Source organism: Mesoplodon bidens (genome assembly GCF_964165515.1).
Source record: "Mesoplodon bidens genome assembly, chromosome: 5".
NCBI classification, from domain to species: domain Eukaryota; kingdom Metazoa; phylum Chordata; class Mammalia; order Artiodactyla; family Ziphiidae; genus Mesoplodon; species Mesoplodon bidens.
The window spans coordinates 23,341,324-23,364,727 of record NC_138161.1 but is presented as its reverse complement, the minus strand read 5'-3'; the positions used below and the strand labels follow the sequence as shown (position 1 = coordinate 23,364,727).

At 34.2% G+C, this 23,404-nt stretch overlaps 1 protein-coding gene across 4 annotated transcripts in view; it reads left to right on the top strand.

The window, feature by feature from the left end:
* NCAM2 (neural cell adhesion molecule 2) overlaps window positions 1-23,404 on the top strand; it is a gene marked incomplete at both ends in the record, with an annotated part of 482,494 nt that overhangs the window by 274,120 nt on the left and 184,970 nt on the right. For 3 of the 4 annotated variants that reach the window (XM_081234863.1, XM_081234862.1, XM_081234864.1), the window contains 4 exons: window positions 1,382-1,456; window positions 5,228-5,434; window positions 7,370-7,513; window positions 14,162-14,299. In XM_081234863.1, coding sequence (XP_081090989.1) covers window positions 1,382-1,456; window positions 5,228-5,434; window positions 7,370-7,513; window positions 14,162-14,299 — 564 coding nt within the window. The remainder of the gene's footprint in view (window positions 1-1,381; window positions 1,457-5,227; window positions 5,435-7,369; window positions 7,514-14,161; window positions 14,300-23,404) is intronic. The other variant, XM_081234865.1, reaches the window with a different exon arrangement.

Below are 23,404 nucleotides of genomic sequence, written 5' to 3'. Positions count from 1 at the left end.
TGGGTCTATTTCTCCTCTAGGTTATTTCATCTAATTCTTGCTCACAGTGTCTTATTTCACCATGTTTTTTATAATGTCAGAATGTGAGTTTAGGTTAAAGAGAGGTTCATTTATGAAAACCTCGGGGAGTCTGTACCTATTAGATAGCTCTTCTGAATTTTCTGAAGGGCTTTTATGTTTGCTTCTGCAACTTAGCTGTGAGCCCTACATGTGAGAGGGCTTTTTATTTTAATTTTCAGCTTGGGGTTTCCCAAGGAACATGTATCTACAATTTTAAAATCCCAAACCTGGGATATGGCAGAACCATGGTTAACCGTTTTAAGAAGAAACATTTGTCCTTTACACAAGCCAGAAAAGACAACTATCCTTGCCATTCCCTTTTGTCAGTAGGCTAATTCATTCTATACCCTTCTTATACTAAGGGTGAATCTTATCCTTGTCTAGTGTTTGGTGGTATTCTGTAGCATCCCCTCTTCTAGCCAAGCTTGGATCCATTCTCTGCAATCTGTGAGTCTTTCAGTTACTATGATCCACAAATTCCCAGTGTAGGCTTGTACTCTAATTTTTAGATTTTTCTTCATTTTTTTTCCCCCTTGAGGCACCATTACTTTCCTGAAAGGTTAGCTATGTATTTCGGGGGGAAATGGATGGTGGAACAGGGTTTTGGGGAGTGGTGACACTATCTTGTCCACCATATTATTAGAAACATAAACCTTTTAATTTATGTTAAAACATAATTTTAATTATCTTCTAAAGTTTTAGGATATTCAGCTGTTTTATTTCAGATTTGACAACAAACTTTTTGAACATCCCCTCTATGTTATTGCCATTGCCCTGGTTACTTCACTTAACTAATTTATTATGTGGGAAAAAAATGCTTATTCCGCTTTCCTTATGTAGTAGTACTCCCTCCCTTCCCTGTGTTTGTCTCCTTTCATGGAAATATTTTAGTAGGTAGTCAAAAACTATTTGACTTAAAATTTTAATTGTTGTAATAACAGTGTAGGATTTACTTTTTTTAAGCAAGTTTACAAAATTTGAGCAAAAATTTTATGTAGCTATTGTCCAATCTGGTAGTACACAGAATGCCTAGTCTGTGAATATGGAACAGCTGTCTATGAATTTGCTCATTTTCTTAACTAAACATTTCAACATAGCTTGAATAAGTCCTGTATTTGGTCTGTTTGTAAGGTGCATGATAATATAATGTATATAATTCATTAAATTGTATTTTACAAAACTTTCATTTCTCTTTACAGGTAATAAAAGCATAAGAGGGTAAATAGTTGCTATTTCAATCATGTGGTATAGACACCATGTATTAAAATCTTAGCATTCATGTTTAAAACCATAATTAATTTTACTCAAATATTTTTTTCAGCTCTTCTTCAAGTGACCATTTCACTTAGCAAAGTAGAGCTTAGTGTGGGAGAATCTAAATTCTTCACATGTACGGGTATGTATTTCTACAAATATTTTCAGATAACTTGTTTTATTCTTTATTAATAATAATATATTGACTAAATTTAAGTAGTTAAATGTCAATTCTCTAGAAATAAAATTGTATATTATCATTGGGCTTATAATGATTGGAAAAGTGTTAATGAACATATTTTACAATTAAACACTATGAATTTTATTTGTTGCTTTCAAGTTACTAATTTTGACTACTAAATAAAGTAGATTATTTATTTTGAAAATAACTTATCAAATATAGTGTATGCATGATAACTTTTACATCCATTTAAATATTATTTCTATCTAAATAGTAACCTTAGTATGAATGTAAACGTTATAATTGAACCATTTTCATAAATATGCTATGAATAAGTTAGATATGGCACCCTGCATTATAGTTTCACTTCAATGAAAAGTTTAGGACAAAACATATCATATCCTTCCTTATGAAAAGTGACCTTTAAAAAGTAGATATTTAATCAGCAAAGGTTTTGCAAGATTTTTGTGACTATTAATTAGAAGTATTATATATCATAATGCCTAAGGGAAATTATTATGGACCTCATCTAGTTTAATCATACACATGTAGAATTCTTCTAGAAGATATTAACTACTTAAGCAACAAATTCCTATTCAACATATTGTAAAACTCACAAATGAGCACATTCTACTGCTATTTAGATTCATCGTATTCATTTTCATGCGTACAAGTCTTCATGTATAAAGTTTTTCAAATATTCATTTAGTGCCAAAATTTAAAATAATCATATTCATTTTCATGCATATAAGCCTTCATATATAAAGTTTTAAAAATATTCATTTAGTGCCAAAATTTCTTTTTAGTATATTTTAAAATTGCTTCCATTCCTGATTATACTTAGCAATTCAAAACTGGATTAAATAGGCATTTCTGAAATAAAATGCATTATAAAAGTTATCTTCAGAATGGCATGGCTTATTTAAATTATTATGACAATTAAAAAAATAGAAGCAGTTATAATAATATATCTAAAAATAATATCAGATAATATGAACAACTAATTGAGGCCATGATTCTTCACATATTTGTCTTCTTAATAAAGGTCTGAATTGATAGGTCTTGTTGACACATGTTTTTATATATTGGCAAATGTAAAAACAGAGATTAGGGGAGAGACTGGTTCAACATCATTTACTATGTCAGTACAGCTTGGCATAAGAATATAGTTCATTGTTTCTAAACCCTATCCATATTTTATATGCACAAATGCACACATGCACACACACAGCTCAATTAAAACAAAAGATCACAGAATAATGAAATCGTTAAAAATGAATTGAAAAATAAAATAAAATTGTATTATTTTCTTGGATTTGCATTATTTTTGTGATATAAATTATATGATGTATATAATTCATAAGGTCAAATTAAGACATAATTTAAAAGTACGAATTAATGTCATTCAGTGGTGCTGAGTTTTCCTTTTATATAAAGATGTATAATCAAGAGCTGTACTGTTGTCATGGAAGTGGCCTTATTTATCTTAAATACAGTAGTAAAACAAAAATCTAAAAATAAAGATGTGGGAAACCAATGCAAATCAAAACGCTTTCATGTACTTTTCTATCACTGGTGATAGTTGACTATCACATAGTCACAATGGTGACTATGTTGATATGATTCTAAAGTTTCCTGAACACAGACATCTAAAACTCAATGAAATAAATATGTCTTAAAATTCAACTAGAAGTTAGTCATGTTACTGACCTGGGTTCTTGGACACTTTCATCAATAGAAATTGGTAACGAGGCCAGAGGGGGAATTCAGGCAGGGCTTTGTAAGGACTCTTGATGCAGCACAAGGGAGTGAAAACAAGTAACAAGTTCCCTTGCTCACTCCCTGAGGTGGAGTGAGCTGATCCCTTAAATGGGATGAGGGTAATGGTGGATCAGTGGGTCCGGCTGGCGGGCTGGCTTAGGTATAGTGGTCTGCCCACCCCCTTGGTGGTCTGCGCACCCCCTTGGTGTTGCTGTGTGCAGGAATCATGCTTAGTTCACACGTAGCACCATGCTTTTGCTCCCAGCACCTCAGATGTAGCAGTTGGAATTTGGCCTTTTTGTATCTTGTTCATAATTTGTCCCAGCTGGACATGCTTGCAGTTATTTTTAGTCCCTTATAGTTTATTTGTATATTGTTGCTCCAGGAAAGGTTTGTTCAGGTGCAAGCTCTGTCTCAAAGTGTCCCAGATCCCAGGACCCAGCCTAGTTCAGTCATACCCTCACAGAACTAAATAAGAATGTGTCATGTATAGCAAATGAATTTTTATATTACATTTTCAAGAAAATAAGTTTAATACTACTTATTAATTAATCCAATAGCCCAGTCTTTTCAGTAAAATAACATACAAAGTTTTATTGGAAATTATTTGAGTTGCCAGAAAAAAGAGAATTATGACTGCTCTAAGAAAATACAGAATAAGCTCTCCATGAAATTTTATTCCATATCATTAAGAATGAAAATGTCCAAAATATTTCACAGAGTATCCTGTACAATTACTGTATAATGTGAGGTTTTCTATTGCTGAAACTTAAAGTAATGCACATTTAAATTATTATTTTGTAACTTCTCGATAGAGGAGGGAATTAAAACAAATACCTCCCCCAAATGAATTATCCTGTAACTACTATGGTTTTATGGTTCTGTTCAGAAAAACTGAAGATAACATAACTAAGATTTATTTAAGATTTAACTAAACTTATTTCATACTTTTTTCTCCATCATGTCTAATTTGATATAAGAAGGAAGACAATTTGTTTCTAAAGCCATATCTTGGGGAAAAAAATGAGAAGGAATAATTCTCTTCAAAAAGGTCCTGAAGATGTTATATAACTTTATGCATTTTCTCCTGATACTTTTGAGTTAATAGTGTATGCTGCTTCCACAAATTATCTCTCAAGTAATTAGGTGAAATACATCCTTTTGGTGACTAAAAGCAAACACAGGAAGCTTCAGCTTTTACGAAGAGGATAATAACCTAGATTCTGAATTGGAAAACTTAAATAAATGTTTACCCTGTAATGATTTGGTTGTAATTGCCTAGCACTATAAGTATCATTTCAATGCATTCTAATTATCATATGATTAAATAGTTAACAGTTTTAGATTAAAATGGTGAAACTACTCATTTCAATTGGGAAAAGAGAAGATTAGGGCTCCATTTAAAAAATAGTCATTGGCCTTATCTATACAAGTTTAACAACTTGGGAAATTAATTCAAAATTCTGTATTAACAAAAGCCAAATTTTATTTCATAAATGATTTACGTTTTTATGAGCTCTGCTGTAACAGGGAAAAAAGTGCTATTTCCTGACCCTAGCAAAAAGAATTGAGCAGGTGAAATTATGTTAGTAATCGTGTTTCTGTTTAGATTATACCTATTTAGTGGAATTGATGTTGGACTCAGTTGCCAAGGCACTTTCAGTACTTGTGTAGTAATAATCCATAGATTTCTGTGGTAAAGTTTACACTATCATAGCTTAAATATCATACTGAAAGTTTCCTCTGGGTTTTGTTACTCAACCGAGATTGAAACCTCAATGTTGGATAATTAAGGATAACATGTGTGTTAGCATTTGTGTTTACTTTTGATATTGTAAGATTTTCAGACTTCCAGTCTTCCATTTACATTTTTTTCTAAATTGTTAAAGTTGTTACACGATAATAAATGCCAGTGTCAAAACAAGCACTTGAAACATATTTTCAAAATTTCTTTTCCATGGCTCTCTGCAGTAATTGGTGAACCTGAGAGTATAGACTGGTATAATCCTCAAGGAGAGAAGATAATTTCAACACAGAGGGTATCAGTGCAAAAGGAAGGTATTAGATCACGATTAACCATCTACAACGCAAATATAGAAGATGCAGGGATATATCGTTGTCAAGCAACAGATGCCAAAGGACAGACACAAGAAGCCACAGTTGTTTTGGAAATTTACCGTAAGTCATGTATTTATAAGTTTTATTGATTGAAATTATACATTCTTATAAAAAATCAAATTAAAATGTACTTAAGAATAGAAACTAACACTCATTAAGAACTAACTATGTAATGGACAATGTGCTAAGACCTTTACAGATATCAGCTTATTTCTATTTTACCACAGTACATCTCTAAAATAAAATCGATACTAGATTATAGTGGATTATAAATACATAGGTGGAGCCAATTCTGTTGGCTAAATAATATAGATGAAAATGTTTGAGTTTTTTGATGCCATTAAGAATCTGTTGGGTAAATAGAAATCAGTACTTTATTTAGTTCTATAAAATTTACTGGGAGTGCTTTTTATCACTTTCAAAAAAAAGATCATGACTAGAACAAATAAAATTACCTATGTGATAACAGTGACCAATCTAGAATGAGAACTGGGGAAGGGTCAGCTGACAGGCTTTAGACAGAATAAAAACTGAAAACTCGTCTAATGAAGAATAACATCTAACCAGATTCTTCAACTCCAGGCATTTTTAGTAGCAAGGTTTTCTACACTTAACAGTTCATTTTACGACTTGAGATTGATTGCTTCCTACATTCCTTTCCAACTTCTCACTTTTAGGAATTGTTAACCTGTTTAGGAACACTGAAGCTCATTGACTCCCAGGGTTTGAAACGAGGGTCTATCACTTACACCTGTGGCCTTGAGCAATCACGTAACCTGTTTCAATTTCCTCGTCTATAAAATAGATATAATTTTAGTACCTACATCATGCATAGATTTGCTTTGAGGACTACATTACCTCTTGCATAAAGTGCTTAGAACTTTGCCTTACAATTAATTTGTGGTAGTTGGTATTTCTACCAGTGAAAAATTATAAAAGAGTTTTAGAATACTAGCTCATAAGACATCTCTTCCTTATAGCTTTGTTTTTGTTATTCTAGAAATAGCATACGGGGAAAAAAGGCCAAAGCAACACCAGAGCAAGGCTTCCTCTTAGATGAGTGGGGCAATCTGTTGGAGTATTGTTGCCCTCATTTTTCCTGATTTGATTTTTTTTCCCTTCTGTTAGTTTCTAAGCTCCTCAAGGAAAGATGTTTTACTTATTTATATGACCATTTACTGTACCAATTTCATAAATAACAAAGAATTAAGTTAAAATCATCATTTTATAGACTAGTATCTGGAAAGAAGTGTCCTTTGAAATGATACAAAGGAAGATCCCTAGTGCTTTATTTGTGAAGGTAAAAAAAAACATTGTTTTTTCTTAGCAAGAACAATGAATTACTTTTGTGAAAATTTCTCATCAAGCATAAATATCCATATTCATATATTCATTCAATACACTTATTGTATGTCTACTGCATGGCAGACAATATTCTAATTCCTAAAGACATTAGTGACTAAAACAGAAAATATCACTGGCCACTTGGTGCCAACATTTTAGTGGGCAGAGACAGACAAAAAGTAAACTAAAACTAGTGCTTAAATGCTAGACATATATGCTATAGGATTCTATAGGAAAGAAATTAAGTGGTTTAGAGACGTAGGGAGATGGCTATTTTGTATGTGGAGGTTGCACAGAAATTTGAAGGAATTTAAGAGAGTGCAAATGCCCCAGAATGAGAACAAATATGGAGTGTTCAAGGAACTGCCTGAAGCAGCAGCTAGGAGGAGAAAAAAAACATTGGGATCACAATTGTGGGGCAGACTCCAGTTCATACAGGACCTAGTGTGGCATTGTAAGGACTTTGGATTTTATTCTCAGTGAGATGGAATTTATTGGGTAGGAGAATTAGATGATCTGGTTTAAGGTTTTAAAGGATCTAGATTTACCTAATTATTTTATTACAGCATCAATAAACACGGATTCTGAAATATGCTATTAGAATAAATAAGCAATAATACTTGTATGGTTTGTTTTACTTTCTTTATACAGAAAAACTCACTTTCAGAGAAGTGGTGTCTCCTCAAGAGTTCAAACAAGGAGAGAATGCAGAAGTGGTTTGCCGAGTCAGCAGTTCGCCTGCACCTGTTGTCAGCTGGTTGTATCATAATGAGGAAGTCACCGCTATTTCCGACAGTTAGTATTTTGGTAACTCTCTAAGTTATATGTTCTAACAATATTGCAATTTTTTAAAAGACCGAATCTACCTGAGTAAATATAGCAATTAGATTGTTTGACCCTAAGCCTCGAACAACTGTTTTTTGAGAACCTCAAAGCTCTAAACTAGAGGTTGGCAAACTATGGCCCTCAGGCTAAATTCAGCTCCTCTGTTGTTTTTTTTAAGGTGTTATGAAAATTCAGCCAAACCCAATTGTTACATATTGTCTATGGCTACTTTGGGAACAAAACTGAACAGCTGTGACACAGATGGTTTGTCCTACAAAGCCTACAATAGTTATTTTCTGGAGATTACAGAAAAAAGTTTGCTGACTCCTGCTCTAGATCAAGAAAAAATGATATACAAGCAGTTCAAGGATACTAAACAAATAGAGGAATCAATCCTGATCTATTGAAATTCTACATATTATAATTCAAACAATCCCATGGGTTTATTATGTGTAAACTTATAATAATATCTCTATGAATCCTATTTATTATTCTGTCCCTGTTCTTTCAAAGATACCTACACATTCTAAATATTACGATAAGATGAATATGGATAATAGAAAGAAGAGTACATTCATTTCAATTGTCTTCATGATTTTGATTCAGACTGAGCTAAAGTTCCAGAATAAAATGACATCTGAAATTGATGCATGATTTGCTTACATTATGCTACTTTATCTTTGTGAATTGGGAGCATTTTCGATTTAGAATATTTTTCATTGCACTTGCATTGCAGAGGTACAAAATAATTGAATCTTTTAAAATGCTTTCTATCTTGGATGATTTTGTTTTGTGTTTCTAAGAGATGAAACTTCTACAACATAAGGGAGAGAAGGCAGAGGGTTTCTGTTTTTGAATATGTACAGAGAACGTATCATGATCATGAGAGTATTTTTTTTTTTAATTCTGAGAGAATTTTTCTCGACTTGGCATTTTCACTGCTTGTCAGTTATTGACTAAAACTCTTTTTTTCTATTATAGTAAGTTAATGAGATATAATACTTTATTTCCTCTTACTTTATTTTCAGAAAACTGCTTTAGGTTTTACTAATAAATTTCATGAGTAACTTGTGCAGTATATTTTCTGCTTTCTTCCTCTCAATAATAAAGAAAAGGCAATTCTTTCATAGCAGTTAAATGACAATGTCTAAACATTTTCAGATTACCTACATCTTAGGCTTCAAGTGTACATCTGGTTTAATGTAAACCATAATTACAAGATGGTTTTGAAATGAGTTTTATTTTTTAAAAGACAGTTAAATTGATGCTGACTGTAGGCCTCTGGGCAGAGAGTGTGTGCAGCAGGCACTGGCAAGGTCTTAACTGAATGGGCCCAGGGCACCAATCAGCATCTCCATCTTCCCTGAGCAGATGATCCCCCCAGTTAAGTAGCCAGATGGAATTCAAGCCTAAAGACAGTTCATTCATTGGCATCCGTGAACACTGGAGGTTGTCCTATAATATCTACTTTTTGAAATTTATTTGGGGATAAAATCTAATGATTAATTGTCTGATTACAAAAAAAATAATAAAAGACAGTTAAAGCCTCAAAGCAAAGACTGATGGTCAAGTACAGTGCTGATGGAGGAGTGATGCTTCTATGCTACAGCTTACACATTTTTCCCAGTATCCCAGGATGAAATGCTGTGAAGTTGGAATTCCATTATGGCTCTACTCTTTCCTTGTCCCTAAAGCTTCAAACAACTTTTCTAACTGCTCTGTACCTAATTCGGATTTTTCATCTGTAAACAGTAAATTACTATATGTATTTTGAACAACGGTTTGAGTTTTAAGTAAGATAGGCTCATAAATATTTGTTAACTGAATGAATAAAATATTTGACTCTATATCAGATTCTCAATAAATAACATTTATTTTTCTTGTTCCTTCTCATTGAGTTTTTAATTCTTGGGAACCAGTTAAACATAGAAACTTAATGCTGAGTTGCAGGGAAGGCAAAATACAAGTTTTTTAAAAGGACGTAAAATTTGTTCTGACTTTGGGATGTAAAGGATGTAGGGGAATTGTGAAGATGAACAAACTTTTGTAACCTTTTAATATTTGAGAAACTTGCCACATACTTCATTATCAAACACTTATTACATTCATAACAGATTTATAAGGAGTAATATTCTTCAGATTTTTATACTTTATGTGATCTTTTTTTTTTTTTTTTTTTTTTTTTTTTTTTTTTTTTTTTTTGCTGTACGCGGGCCTCTCACTGCTGTGGCCTCTCCCGTTGCGGAGCACAGGCTCCGGACACACAGGCTCCGCGGCCATGGCTCGCGGGCCCAGCCGCTGCGCGGCATGTGGGATCTTCCGGGATAGGGGCACGAACCCGTGTCCCCTGCATCGGCAGGCGGACTCTCAACCACTGCGCCACCAGGGAAGCCCAATGTGATCTTTTTATTAAAACTAATGAAATAAGATTAGGTTTACAACCATGAAAGGAACATATATGGGGATTTAGAATAATGCAGTGTGTACAGATAACTTTCTGAGGCCTTAGTGTGGCATAGGAATAAAGTTTAAAATCTCCATATGAAACAATGAAGGTTTGAAAATGTCCATCTTATTAACCATGCTTTTGGTAGCAGCTGTGTGACAAATATGCAAAATTAATGTTCCCACAGACTACTCAAAGTGGAGGTTTACCATGTTGTTTGTTGAAAGGAAATCCATATGCTAAAGAATCAAAGTATTTAGGGAGGAAAGATGACATTTTGTTATAAAAGTTGAATATCCTGACTTTTAGTCTCCACCCTGATGGAAGGATATGCTATTGCAGTTGCCCATTCTACCTCAGCCATTTTGAAAGTTATCTCTGAAACTTCCTAAACGTTTTGAGCATTTTCTAATGAAGTACCCTTTGGGCATCAAAAACTATGGATAAAATCATCTTGTTCAATAAAATTTGTATGAAATCTACTTCCAGTATAAAAAGTCATTCAACAGTTATTGAGCACTTAGTATATTTCATCTAGTGTACTAGAAGGTGGCAATTCATGGTTAAAACGATGAACAAGCCCACTACCCTCAGCATATTAATAATCTAGTGGACAAACTCGATCAATGAAAACAAGGTATGTTGGGGTATATGATAAGGAAAGTGCAGTGATAGAAGATGATAAAGAGTGAGCACCTGAACAAGTTAGGGCAGAGAAGAGTGTTCAAGGTGCCTGCTGAGAGAGAAAAGCAACCTTTAAAGATGAAAAGGGATTAGCCAGCTAGAGAATGGTGGAGACTTTTCAAGAGGAGAGGACACCATATACAATGGCCCAGAGGTGAAATCATGAGTGGCACGTTTCAGAAACTGAATTAAGTTCATTGTAACTAGAATTTATGAATAAGTACAACTAGAACACTTACAATAACTAGGATTTGTAAATAAAGACTAATAAGAAAGGAAACTGGGGCTTCCCTGGTGGCACAGTGGTTGAGAGTCCGCCTGCCGATGCAGGGGACACGGGTTCATGCCCCGGTCCGGGAAGATCCCACATGCCGCGGAGCAGCTGGGCCAGTGAGCCATGGCCATTAAGCCTGCGTGTCCGGAGCCTGTGCTCCGCAACGGGGAGAGACCACAACAGTGAGAGGCCTGCATACCGCAAAAAAAAAAAAAAAAAAAAAAAAGAAAGGAAACTGGAAACTTCGAAGGTTGAGCCAAGTCAATATGGCCTTGACGTCTCTATTGAGAAGTTTAGAATCTACCCAAAGGTGACATCACTAAAGGGTTTTAATTAAGGCAGTGACATCACCTAATATGTATTGAGAAGGATATCAGTGCTTCAGTGAGGAGAATGAATTGGATGAGAGTCAAGGCCAAGCTCCAGGCAATGAGAACAGTTCAAATCCAAATGAAATAATTGCTGAGGGAAAAGTAGATTCTAGACTAAGAAATAATAAAGGGAGAAGTGATAGGATATGGGTCTGATTGGATATGCAGACTAAGAGAGATGGAGAAGTCAAAGATGACTCAAGGAATTTGTCTTGGGCAACTAGCTCAATGTAAAGACCTGTGAAGACAGAACTGGAGAGCACCATATGAGAAATTTCAGGTGGAGCTAGTAAGCCAAATTTTAAACATGCTGAGATTGAAGTATTTACAACCCTTCTAAGTTCGTACATCTGGTTGACTCTTGCAAAATTCTGGAATCACAGGAATCATCTGGTCTGAAGAAAAATTGTGAATCATCGAAATATAGGTTGAAGGCATAGGAGTAGATGAGGCAAGCCATTCAGTGGTTGTGGAATGAGAAGAAAAGGGGACTTTAAAAAAATAACCTGCTTAAAGAAACATAAAGCAGACACCTTATTGTGTATAATTTGATTTAATTTATTTTCTTACTGCAATAATGAAAATGTGGATGTCTGTAAAACTGAGATAAATAGATCATCTCTAATAGTTAAATAGTTCCAATATCCATAGTTATGTGTGATTGATTCAAGCAGTGCTTTCTTCAAATGTTTTTTGTAAATACATATTTATAATGTTCTTTGGTTTGAGAGTTTGCTAACATCATTCCATGGACTTTACACATATACTTAGAATTTTTCGTTAAGGATGATACATATTTTAGTGAGTTAGAAAAAATAATATTACAATGATTTAGTTATGACTCGTTGCATCCCTCTCTAAATTTGAACTTTTTAATTCATACTGTTGACCCATGAACAACACAGGGGTTAGGGTGCCGACTCAACATTCAGTCAAAAATTCAAGTATAATTTATAGTTGGTCCTCCTTATCCGAGGTCCCTCCATATCTGTGGTTCAGTTCTGCATCCTCAGATTCAGTCAACTTCGGATTGTGTAGTACTGTATTTACTATCCACCATATAAGTGGATCTGCACAGTTCAAACCTGTGTTGTTCAAGGGTCAACTGTAATTGCTGCTCATTCTAATTTCCAGCAACACACTTGAATAGACTTTTTTACATTTACTTTGAAATGTCATGAATTTTTAAGAGTTCTGAGTTATTCCAGGACTTACTATAATTTATATTTCTTGCAGATTGCCTTTCTTTCTCTCCAGTCTCTTCTTTGGTGAGAAAATGTACCAGGGGAAAGCATCTGCATAAAAAGTTTTGTATCTCTTCTTAGGGTTACCCAAAAGGTGAAATAAATATTTGAGGAAAGTTTATACTTCCTGGGCTGAAAATTATGTATCTGTAGCCTTGTAACTGGTATTTTCTTTCTGTGGTAGCCTCAGAATCCACACATTTCCATTTCTTATTAACTATCTCTTAGACAATGAATAACCACATGCTCACCTATTTTAATGACCTTCTATAGTCTGATAACTTCCTTATTTGTATTTAAAGCCCAAACTTCTACTTTGACTTAAGGAATTGCTGTGAAAAATGAACCCCAAATACGAATGGCTTAATGTCATAGCAATTTATTTCTCACTCACGCAAAGTCCAATTGGCAGCAGGGGCAGAGGCAGGATTCTATCCTTCCATCCTTTCAGTGATCTAGGTTGAGGGAGTCTGGACCATTTTCTCATGTGGCTTCTGTGTTTGCCCTAATATCTCTATTAAGCCAGCAGATAGGGGAAGAACAATAAATATTGGAAGAGTCTCAAAAAGTAGCTTTAACAGTAGATATCCAGAGGTGGGTACCTTAAATTAATGACATTTCTACCTTACCAAAGGTCCCAAACGGGTCAAGGATGCTTTCTCTTATTCATCAATGTATCCAAATACAGTACCTAGCAAAGAGATGATGTTCGATGATATCTATGGATGAATTGATTAATGAAATTTAGGATATTACATTTATAACATGTTTCAAAACAGAACTGGATATGAGAACATTCTTTACTTGATAAGAAGAGAAAAGTTGTTAAGACTGCAAAGACTGCAACAAAATTGTGATGATTAAAAACTAAGCCAGGCATTATGGAAAATACTGTCAGGCTGAGATGCTACTTAGGCTAGCCAGGTTATTTTCATCAATCAGCTAATGCATGCCCTATAACAGCTTAGTTTTGTATTTATGCATGTGCATATACTCACACATAAAATGGAATTGAGGTAAAATTAATGAAGTCTAATCTGTTCCTTCCTAAAATGGATGATCTTGCATTTAGAAAAAAAAATCTTTCAAATAAATCTGAGATACGACCATTTTATATGCCCTCTACATGACTTGAATATTATTATATATTTTAGCTCCCTCCTCAGGGTATGTGCAATTATTAGTTTAATTATTGTGTGAGGAAGGATATTCAATCAATTTTCTAACCCTTTTCCTTACCCAAGTTGCTACATATTTACAGTCAAAACGTCTTTGTGTCTGCTGTATCTGATCTCTCGCCTTTGTACTTTTGTGTATCATTTCTGCATTCAAAGTACCAAGGGCAAAATAATAGCCTAACCGTGTTATGTGGAGATAAAGTCTCGAATGTATTTTTGAAAAAAATGTGTAACCAGGCAGTGTAGACTGGAAAAATTGAAGTCATGAAACTATATTTTACTTTCAAGTTTGAATTTATTTGTTGATGAAAAGTTTGATAATGTTAGACAAGTTCCATATTTTAACACTTAGCAATTTAAAGCATGCTGGACTCTGCCTTCAATTACTGATATCATTTCCTCCCCTTCGCTTACCTTACAGATCGGTTTGCTATCTTAGCCAACAATAATCTGCAGATTCTCAACATCAATAAAAGTGATGAAGGTATATACAGGTGTGAAGGAAGAGTGGAGGCTAGGGGAGAAATTGACTTCCGTGATATCATCGTTATTGTTAATGGTAAGCAGATAATAATTAGTATGTATCTTTTTGTTGCATTTAGCAATATGTTTATTAAAAGGGCAACCATGTAAATTCAGCACTCAAGACTTCCCTAATAAACCTCTTCTATACCTAGAGGAAAACTCCTCAGCTCTAGGGTAGCATCTGTTACATTGTATTACAACCTCAAGGGCAGGATCTGTGACTTATTTGTCATCCTCTTTTACAAAGAGTCCATAAGGGAGTAGTTGCCTTTTTCTGGCTTTGTAGTTGTTGAAAGTATGTCAAATGAAATACAGTAAAGTATGATACTAGATTTTACTTTTAAATTATATTAATTACTTGCTTCAACTAATTAACAGTATTTGCAGGTTTTACCAAATTATATAATTGAATACATAGTTACCCTTTGAAATATTAATGGATGTTAATAGCTAAGTTTATGACATCAAGATGACATCTCTTCCTCCAAATTTGGCTTCTTTACTCTATTGCATGCCTGGGTTAGCATGACATTCTGTGAGGCAGAAGATAGATTAATGTTTTCCTAGTTATCTCCACTTTGGTAATTAATGTGTCACCAAGATGCGCACTGTATTTCTTTAACATCTATCAAATATACTCTACTTTCCCTACCATGCTTTCCATGAGTGCTGCCCTTTCCACTTCTTTTTTTGTATTTTTCTTGTGTGGCTGTAAGTTGTTTGTTTTCTCTACTCTCAATTTCACAATTCCAACTTTCTGTCCTATCAACCTTTCAACACTTAAAATTGTCAGTTTTTTCCATTACCTTCAAGACAAAATAAAAAAAACACTCTTCATGGTATAGGAAGTCTTTTATGATCATCAGCTACCTTCTCTAACCATCTGCTCATAGGTAACCCATGCTTCAGCCATATGGAAATACTAGTAGTAACACTACACAAATGCACTTGGACTTTTTTCTTCTGTTTTAAAATAAATTAGAAATAACCATAATCACAGGATTCTAGAAGCAGAATGTAATTTGTTCTTTCTGGAATAGACAAAATATGAATTTAAAGAGTTAGCCATGAGTTTTCTATCAGTTAGGGCTGGGAAGGGGAAACATAAATCAGTGTCTTCTTCCATATCCTATGCACCTCCCACCATGAGCTATCTCTCCAGTTTCTTGAAGAGACTGGAGAACAACACCAGGAATAGCATATAGATCTAAAAGAGTTATTTGGTTTTTCCTTTCCTGGAGTGAAGGTATTTTAACCACAAAATTCATGCTGAAAGCTAAAGAGAATATTAAATCACTGAGAATTTTTTCTCTCCTCCTCTAAGTCTATAATTAATTGAGATTCATGGATAACATAATGGAATAGACCAGATGGTTATTAGGCAGGTGGGTAGAAACTGCACATGCTCATGGGTGAGTCCAAAGTTTCAGGCCTCCTGAGAGAAGACTTTCAGAGCCTTTTTTTGGTGTGCAGAATCTGGTATTTATCGAGTGCTATCATCGATGGAAGTTTTGGCCTTCAGCCCAAGAGGAAAATTTCAGTGCATTAAGAATAGGTTTAAATATGGAGATGAGTACTATGTTTGTAACTGTATCTATATATCTATATTTTTATATCTATAAGTATTTCTAATATCTGTCCCTCTTTATTATGTACAATGAACAAAGGTAACTTACAGTGACTATTTAGTTTCTTAAGTATTGACTTAACCATCTACTGTCCTTTGTTTCTGAAAGAATCTAAGGTAGGAAATATATGTGTATTTTGTCACGGGCAAGACCTTGTGCTCAGTATGCTCTTATGAAAATGTGGGTTATAATATTAGTTAATAATATAAAGTTTTTTTAAGAAAGGACTAAGCTTATAGGAAGCAGTATATAAATATGTACTATGCTGTATGTTATATATGTATGTATATGTAAAATTATGCATATATTTTTACACTAAAACATTAATTTGAGTCTGATGTGAAAAAGGAAACGTCATCTAGCAGGTGTAGCATATTAAGCCTTTATTATCATTCTGCTGTTGTAATTTCTACTTTAATATAGTTATAACATGTTCTAATCTATCTCCACACTAGATTATCTGTGAGTGTTTAAATGTGATTACATTTTTCTTAAAGGAAGGATTATTTGGGTATGAGTGGGTTCAATTAACAATGTTTGAATCTTCAAGTCTATCATGATCTGCATCCAATCTGGAATATTTATTTCTATGTCTATACTTATTATTTGGGGGTTCATACATAAGGAGATAAACACTGGAATGTGTTCTTTTGTGCAACTCACATCAATCATGTATGTAATATCCTGTTGTGACCGCATCACACTGGCCTCCAAAGCAAACCATCCTCCTTCCACTCCCACTTTTCCTCTAACAGAATCAGTTATATGTCCTAATCTGACCTTCTTTACTAGAACACTGCTTTATCTCCACTTCTTATTAGTCACATTTCCCTGTTATGGTCACAAACTCCCATATCTTAGAATTCCTGGAACCAATTTCTTCAAAATAACAGTGTCCACAAAATCAACCATTGATTTATTCCCCTTTCTGGATGATGCAGTTGGACCCTGTCAATGCATTGACTAATGCCACCAGACAGCTGTGCTTTTCTCTCACATTTTGCCTTTACTTCAGTCAGAAAAATCATTCTCTCCAGTCTTATTGACTCTTGCCCTGCTTACCTACTCCTTTTAAATCTTGAGCCCTCTCTAAAAGTATCCTTTATTATTTACCTCCTACAAAACCTCTTGCAGACATTCAATGAAAACTTTGAGGTTGCAAAAATTAATAATAAAATAAAAGCACCAACTTTATCCACATTATCTTATTTTTCTTCAGTTACAATATTTGACTTATTACATGCTTCTCTCCCCAATTTATAATGCATACCTCTCTCTTATTTGCTACTAGTTTTTATTCTTGCTAATTTGGACTTTATCATGGACTTTTTTTCAACTCCTTTCATCTCTAAGTATATTGAAGTCCCAACCAAATACTCCAGTCAAATGTTCTTCACATTCACTGCTTTCTTGGCAAGTCCTGGCTCTGGAAGAAGCTCTTCTCTTTTCCATTGTTTGCTCTTTTCAACTTTTCCCTCACATTTCCGTTCTTCCAATGCATAGTCTATTTTTTCAACAATTAGTTAAAAGGTATCCTTGCTAGTTTATAGTACCAGCCATACCAAATGTTAAGGATCTTTTTTTCCCCCTTAACTCCCTCTATGAATTCCTTATGATATTTCTCAATGACTGTGTATAGTTTTTCAAAAATCTTTATCTCCCCTCCCTTTAAGAGGTTATACATCACTGCTCATTGCCATGTGAAGTGTGGTGTTCCCACAGTGGAAGGATTATGCATCTCCACCCAATTGATGATATGACTTGCTCTGGCCATTGGCATATAAGCAAGCATGATATACACTATGGCTGAAATTAAGCTTCAGGAAGAATCACATATTACTTCCCTTGCACTTTCCTCCTGCCATGAAAATATCATGACCCTAATAGAGACTTCTCCTTTACCTTGGGCATAATGGAGAAGACACGTGGAGCAGAGTCACAGATGATCTGCAGGTGAAAACACATAACATAAATAAGAAGTAAAACACATTTATAAACCCTGAGATTTTAGAGTTATTTTTTATCACAGAAAAGCAGACAAATTCAACGTCAGTGGCTTTTTTTTTTTTTTTGCTGTACACAGGCCTCTCACTGTTGTGGCCTCTCCCACTGCGGAGCACAGGCTCCGGACGTGCAGGTTCAGCAGCCATGGCTCTCGGGCCCAGTTGCTTCACGGCATGTGGGATCTTCCCGGACTGGGGCACAAACCCATGTCCCCTGCATCAGCAGGCGGACTCTCAATCACTGCGCCACCAGGGAAGCCCTGAATTAATATTTTTGACTATAGTTTTGATGTTATTTTGTATTGCACTTATATATTTATTCAGCAGGTAAATAAGAAGTGCTGGCTATATTTTTCATACTTTGTTAGGCTCAGAATACGAACAGATCTAATAGAGCATTATATCCCTCAAGGCACTTACAGTTTTATCTCAAAAACTTAAAAAAATCAACTTTCCTAAATTCCCTGATTGTTTATGGAGTTCCTGAAGACAAAAACATATAGTAAGTGCATTTTTTATAGATATTTACAGCCTCTTTTATAATAAGAAGGGGAACCTAATGTAGCACAAGAAGAGACTTGGTGTTTGGTATAAATCTATTGATGAAAAAGTATTATTTTGTAGAAAAAAGAGGGGAAATGTATTGTAGACAGATAAAATAGCACCTGCAAAAGCAAAAAGAGTGTAGGATGTGAAAAAAGATCTAATACCTTAACTGTTATCAGAATATGAAAGTTTTAGGGAGAGAGTGATGGTGATGTTAGCCAGTTGATTTGGGGATTAGGTGGAGATGTAGCTGCAAAGCAGGAGGGGCCAGATAATGGGGGACTATGGACTTTCTTCTAAGAGACAAAGATGAGCTGCCATTTAAGAGAAGGGTACCTGAGAGAGAGAAGGATGGAGGCAAGGAGAAGAAATGAGTTCAAGTCAGAGATAAGTAGGGTCTGTGCTAAAAGACAAAGGAATAAAGAGGAAGGTATATAATCAGATAGTGTTTGTAACAAAGCTGTTGTGTTTACAAGTGTGTCACAGAGGCAAGAGCAATAAAGACTTAATTTCAAGACTTCTAATGTGGGTTCTAGGCTTCCAAAGTAGTAAATGCAAGCAAAAGTGATCAATAAGTAGTGAATTGAAATATATCTGGTGAATTTGGCAATTATGAGTTTACAAGAGACATTATGGTGAACAATGTCATTTACATGGCCTGGGTAACATTCAGACTGCAATGACTTAAAGCATAAATGTACATGTACATTCACTGAATAAGAAAATATTGAAGGTACAGTACCTATTACCTCAGCTTGTTGGAACCAGCTATTAAATAGGAAACATTAAAAAGTTGAATGAGGGGCTTCCCTGGTGACGCAGTGGTTGAGAGTCCACCTGCCGATGCAGGGGACATGGGTTTGTCCTCTGGTCCGGGAGGATCCCACATACCGCGGAGTGGCTGGGCCCATGAGCCATGGATGCTGGGCCTGTGTGTCCAGAGCCTGTGATCCATAACAGGAGAGGCCACATCAGTGAGAGGCCAGCATACCGCAAAAAAAAAAAAAAAGTTGAATGAGGACCAGAGGAAGTGACTGGAGTGTTAGGACGTTTGTAAGGAAGATATACCTTGAACATAAAGAGGATATATTTTATGCTGAGCCTGGAGGAAATGAATCAAAAATCGGTGAGAATGTGGGTTAATTTACAGGTAGGTCTGGTTGATAATTTGAGAGAAATCTTGCCCCATGACTTCAATATTCTATTTCTAATCACTGACTTCCTCATCTACCAAACATTGATGTACTACTGGTATTTTACCAATATTTTTCAACATATTTATATGTGTTCATACCTGCTCTTTACTGGATCTTAGGTAAGTTTTCCAAATGCCTAAAACCTTCCTTTTCATTAACTTCCCAGTGGCTACCTTGATCTTATTATTATACCTTATTACATTTTTATTAACTTGCTGAATTTGCTGGCCATCTTTTCTATACATTTCTGAACTCTTTTTACTAGATAATTGTACTACACACACACACACACACACACACTTATACACAAATCATGGGTAAATTTTTAAAAAGAGGATCAAAATTACTTCTCTTGCTTTAACCCATGCCCATCCTCCATCAGATTCCTAGCCCTTAGTTAAATAAAATGATCTCCAAAACTACTCAAAAAATGATGAAAAGACCTGGAAGTAACTTTTAAATTAAAAAATACAGCCAATAGAGTGTTATTTTTGAAAATGTTCTTTTAAAGTGTAATGATTCATTATTTTCTGAATCTTTTGTAAATTTGTGAAGAATGATCCACTAACTGCTGGTTCAGACTTGGGATAATGGGAACAGGGACAATTGAGAATAGATGAAAAACACTTAGAAGTATAATTTTAAAGCAATTGTGTCTTTAGTTTTCCTTCGAACATTAAAATCAACAGTTAATGACAATGGCCAGAGATATCTGTGCAAGTAGGTATCTGAATGTATACCTCTATTCCCTCAGGCAGTGTATTTTATATTCCTACCTATTTCTGGCCAGTTCTTAAAGTTAAGAAAATTAGGAGAAAATACTTTTCCTTTTATTAAAAATGAAAAGTCAGAATTTTTCACTTTAACTTTTATGCAGTGTTATATAATGTAAAACATATATACAAACATAAAAGACAGTAAACCAACCTCTTGTATATCAGTAATATAATTGACTCAAACATGCAGAGAGGTTTTTTTCCCCCATTGTGGAGCACAGGCTCCGGACACACAGGCTCAGCAGCCATGGCTCACTGGCCCAGCTACTCCGCGGCATGTGGGATCTTCCCGGACTGGGGCACGAACCGGCGTCCCCTGCATCAGCAGGCGGACTCTCAACCACTGCATCACCAGGGAAGCCCAGAGAGAGATATTTTAAGTCAGTTCAATGACTGCAAGTTATGAGAGGATTGGTAATTTATAACAATATTATATAATATATAATTCACCAAAAGGTCAAAAAGTAAGCATTTATCAAAACCAGAATATTTTCTAATTTGATAAAACATTTTTCTTCCTAATGATCCCACTTAATTTCAAAGATTAGCAGTCTGGGAATACAAGGAAAGAAAAAATATATTTTTTTCTCCTTAATACTTATCCAATCATTATTTTAGAATTTTCAGATAATAGAAAATTAGGTAGATTGATAGATAACCATCAAAGATCTAGGCACGTCTTTGTCTTCTCCTCAGCACCAATAATTAATTGATGTGAATAGTTAATATAGCTTCTTACCTTTTCTTCTATCTTTATTTCTCTTCTGCCCAGAATTTCCTGAGTACACTTAAAGTGAAACAATGTCATATTTGAAAGCCTATAGAGAAGTATTTATTTATTTTACAACATATTAATTTTAATCCCCAATTAAAAGAGAAGGCAGAATTTTCTCAATGTTTGAATCAGAACCCTACTCTGAACTCGCCTATCTTCTGAATGGCACCTCTTGGTCATGTAGGAATTGTTCTTTTCTATTTTTTCTCTAACATTTGGTCAATAAATACAGAAGTGAATCCTGTCATTTGTAAAATAATAACAACACTATCTGAACAACAATAACAACAACAGCAACAAAACTTCAAGAAATCTGTAGAGGGCCAGGAGATACTGTAATAATGAAAATGTTTAAAATTCCATGGAATCAAAGAGTAACTAAAAGTTACTACCAACCTACCACCTGACACTGTGGAAATGGTTGACCTTCAGTACAATTAATGTCTAAATTACTTTGGAGAGACATGCTCTGGATACTTATACTTTTACAAAAGTCATAAGATATGATGCAAATAAATAATAAAGGCAAGAGATACAGGTCACAAGTAACTTGCGGTGTGAATAAAATACTGATATTGCTTCCTAAGTTACCCTTTAGTGCCACCCATTTTGAAAAACAAAAGTCATGAATGGTTCTCTTGCTCTTTTGGGCGGCCACACTCTCACTGTCCTTTATTCCCTATTTTCTGATCAGTGTGGCCAGAGTTTTATCAGTTATATTGGTCTCTCAAAGAAACAGATTTAGTTTCATTGATTATTTTTTTTTATTTTACTTGTTTATATTTTATCAATTTCCAGTCTGATCTTTATTGTTTTATTTTATCTGTGGTTTAACTTGATCTTTTTATGTTTTTTTTTTTTAATTTAAACCTCAAGGTACTGATTTGAATCCTTTCTTCTCTTCTAATGAATACATTTGTTGCTCAAGAATCCGCTGTATGTATTGCTTTAATTTCCTTCCACAACTTTCAACATGTTGTGTACACTTTGCCATTCAGTTCAAAACATTTGTAATTTCCCTTTTATTATTTGTCCTATAGGTTGTTTAGAATTGTGTTATTTAGTTTCCAAATATTAAACATGAGGATTTTTCAAATACTCTTCTGTCATAATTTCTAATTTGGTTCTAATGATATCGAAAAGACACTTTTTTGATTTAGATAGTTTCAAATGTATTTCCTGTACAGTAGAACAGAAAGTGTAATCTGCTGGCTTGGTTGGAGTTTTGGAAACCATCAGTAGTTAGGGTCAATTGATAATGTTGATCTAGTTTTTTCTATCCTTTTTTAACTTCTTGTCTACTTGCTCAATAAGTTATTAAGAGGGGGCTGTTTACTCTCTAATGAAAGTATATAGATTTGTCTATTTTTCCTTGTAATTATAGCAGTTTCTGCTTCATGAGTTTGGAAGCTCTGCTATTATATTCATAGAAGTTTAGAATTATATCCTCTTGATGAATTGACTTCGTTTTTAATAAGAAGTGATCCAGTTTATCCTTGGTAATATTCTTTGCTCTGAAACCTACTTTGATATCAGTAAAACTAACCACCTTTCTTTTAATTAGCATTTCCATGGCATATATTTTTCCTTCCTTTTAATCTTAAACTTAACCTAATTGTTTCTCAAGGACAGTATATAGTTGGGTCTATTTCTTTTTTGTATTAACTCTAACAGTCCCTGCCTTTGTATTGGAATATTTACACAATTTATATTAAATATCTTATTGATTTAGTTGGATTTAAGTCTTGCTATTCTTCTATTTTTCTTATCTGTTTTTTGTTCCCTTTTTCTTCTATTTCTGCCTTATTTAGATTTCAGAGTATTTTTAATCCATCATTAATTTTCTATTTTGGCTCATTAATTATAGTTTATTTTTCTGTTATTTTAGCAGCTGATTTTCACAGTCATTTTTCAAGTGATATGATACTATTTCACACATTGAATAATAATACCCTCTTCTAGCCCTTGTGCTGTTGTCATCAGATTTCTTTTATATCAAATCATGTATTAGTTTTCTATTTCTGTGGTAACAAATTACTACAAATTCAGTTGCTTGAAGCAATGCAACTTTATTATTTTCCAGTTTCTGTAAGTCAGAAATCCAAGTAGGCTCAGCTGGGATCTGCTCAGGGTATTAAAATATATAATAATACTATAATTAGTTTCGCAATTTTTTATAAAATCAAGGTGGTGGAAAGATTGTGTTCCTTGCTGC